General features: G+C 47.3%; 1 protein-coding gene across 1 annotated transcript in view; it reads left to right on the forward strand.

Moving 5' to 3' along the window:
• LOC109279366 (RNA-directed DNA polymerase from mobile element jockey-like) overlaps nucleotides 1–2,091 on the forward strand; it is a 183,136-nt gene that overhangs the window by 5,210 nt on the left and 175,835 nt on the right. Inside the window, 3 exon segments of the mRNA XM_019471091.1 lie at nucleotides 597–722; nucleotides 780–1,277; nucleotides 1,394–2,078. Of these exon segments, the coding sequence (XP_019326636.1) occupies nucleotides 597–722; nucleotides 780–1,277; nucleotides 1,394–2,078 (1,309 nt within the window).

A 2,091-nucleotide genomic window follows, 5' to 3' on the forward strand; every position in this document is an offset into this window, starting at 1 on the left:
GGAAAGTGTGGGACCTGGGCATGATGTAGATGGTATAGAATAAGGGGTGGATACTATCCTGGTTTTGGTTGGGATAGAGTTAATTTTCTTCCTAGTAGCTGGCATAGTGCTGTGTTTTGGATTTAGTATGAGAATAATGTTGATAACACACCGATGTTTTAGTTGTTGCTAAGTAGTGCTTACACTAGTCAAGGACTTTTCAGCTTCCCATGCCCTGCCAGCGAGAAGCTGGGAGGGGGCACAGCCAGGACAGCTGACCCAAATTGGCCAAAGGGGTATTCCATACCATGTGACGTCATGCTCAGTATATAAACTGGGGGGAGTTAGCCAGGGGAGAGGTGACTGCTGCTTGGGAACTGGCTGGACATTGGTTGGCAGGTAGTGAGCAGTTGCGTTGTGCATCACTTATTTTGTTTATTCTTTTATCATTAATATTATTATTTTCCCTTCCTTTTCTGTCCTATTAAACTGTCTTTATCTCAACCCATGAATTTTACTTTTTTTTCCCCAATTCTCTCCCCCATCCCACTGAATGGGGAGAGAGTGAGCAAACGGCTGTGTGGTGTTTAGCTGCCTGACTTGTTAAACCACAACAGGATTTGTTACTGGACCTGTCGGTCACCAACACAAGTGAGCTAATCAGAGATATCAAGATTGGAGGCAGCCTGGGCTTCAATGATCATGAAATGGTGGAGTTCACAGTCCTGAGGGATATGGGTCAGGTGAAGAGTAAAGTCAGGACCATGAATTTTAGGAAAGCAAACTTCCAGCTGTTCAAGGAGTTAGTCAATAGGACCTCCTGGGAAACTGCCTTTGGGGACAAGGGAGCAGAAGAGAGATGGCAGATCTTTAAGGATGCTTTCCATAGAGCGCAAGAGCTCTCGATCCCCAGGTGTAAGAAATCAGGGAAGGAAGGCAAGAGACCAGCATGGATGAGTCAAGACCTGCTAGTCAAACTAAAGGGCAAGAAGGAAATGCACAGGCAGTGGAAACAGGGACAGTTATCCTGGGAAGAGTATAGCAACACTGCCCGGTTGTGTAGGGATGGGGTCAGAAAGGTCAAGGTGCAGCTGGAGCTGAACTTGTCAAGGGATGCAAAGAATAATAAAAAGGGCTTCTATAGGTATGTCAGCCAGAAAAGCAAGGTCAAAGAAAGAGTACCCCCCTTGATGAACATGACTGGCAAACTGGTAACAAAGGATGAAGAGGAGGCTGAGGTACTCAACACCTTTTTTGCCTCAGTCTTCACTGGCAACCTCTCTTCCCACACCTCTCAAGTGGATGGACTGGGGGAGCAAAGTCCCTCCCACTGTTCAAGAAGAGGAGGCTGAGGTACTCAACACCTTTTTTGCCTCAGTCTTCACTGGCAACCTCTCTTCCCACACCTCTCAAGTGGATGGACTGGGGGAGCAAAGTCCCTCCCACTGTTCAAGACCACCTGAGGAACCTAAACATACATATGTTTATGGGAACTGACGAGATGCATCCCAGAGTCCTGAGGCAATTGGCTGATGCAGTTGCCAAGCCACTCTCCATGATAACTGAAAAGTCATGGCAGTCAGGTCAAGTCCGTGGTGACTGGAAAAAGGGAAACATGGCACCCATTTTTAAAAAGGGAAAAAAGGAAGACCTGGGGAACTACAGGACAGTCAGTCTCACATCTGTCCCTAGGAAGATCATTGAACAGATTCTCCTGGAAACTATGCTAAGGCACATGGAGGACAGGGAGGTGATTCGAGACAGCCAGCATGGCTTCACCAAGGGCAAGTCCTGCCTGACCAACCTAGCACCCTTCTATGGTGGAATGACTGCATCAGTGGACACAGGAACAGCTATGAATGTAATCTACCTGGACCTCTGTAAGGCCTTGGACACGGTCCCCCACAGCATCCTTCTCTCTAAACTGGAGAGGTATGGATTTGATGGGTGGATTATTCGATGGATAAGAAATTGTCTGGATGGTTGCATCCAGAGGGTAGTGGTCAACAGCTCAATGGCCAGACAGAGAACAGTGACAAGTGGTTTCCCTCAGGGGTCCATACTGGGACCAGTACTGTTTAATATCTTCATCAATGACATAGACAATGGGAT

The sequence above is a fragment of the Aptenodytes forsteri genome, unplaced genomic scaffold, assembly GCF_000699145.1.
Source record: "Aptenodytes forsteri isolate BGI_AS27 unplaced genomic scaffold, ASM69914v1 Scaffold172, whole genome shotgun sequence".
Lineage (NCBI taxonomy): Eukaryota > Metazoa > Chordata > Aves > Sphenisciformes > Spheniscidae > Aptenodytes > Aptenodytes forsteri.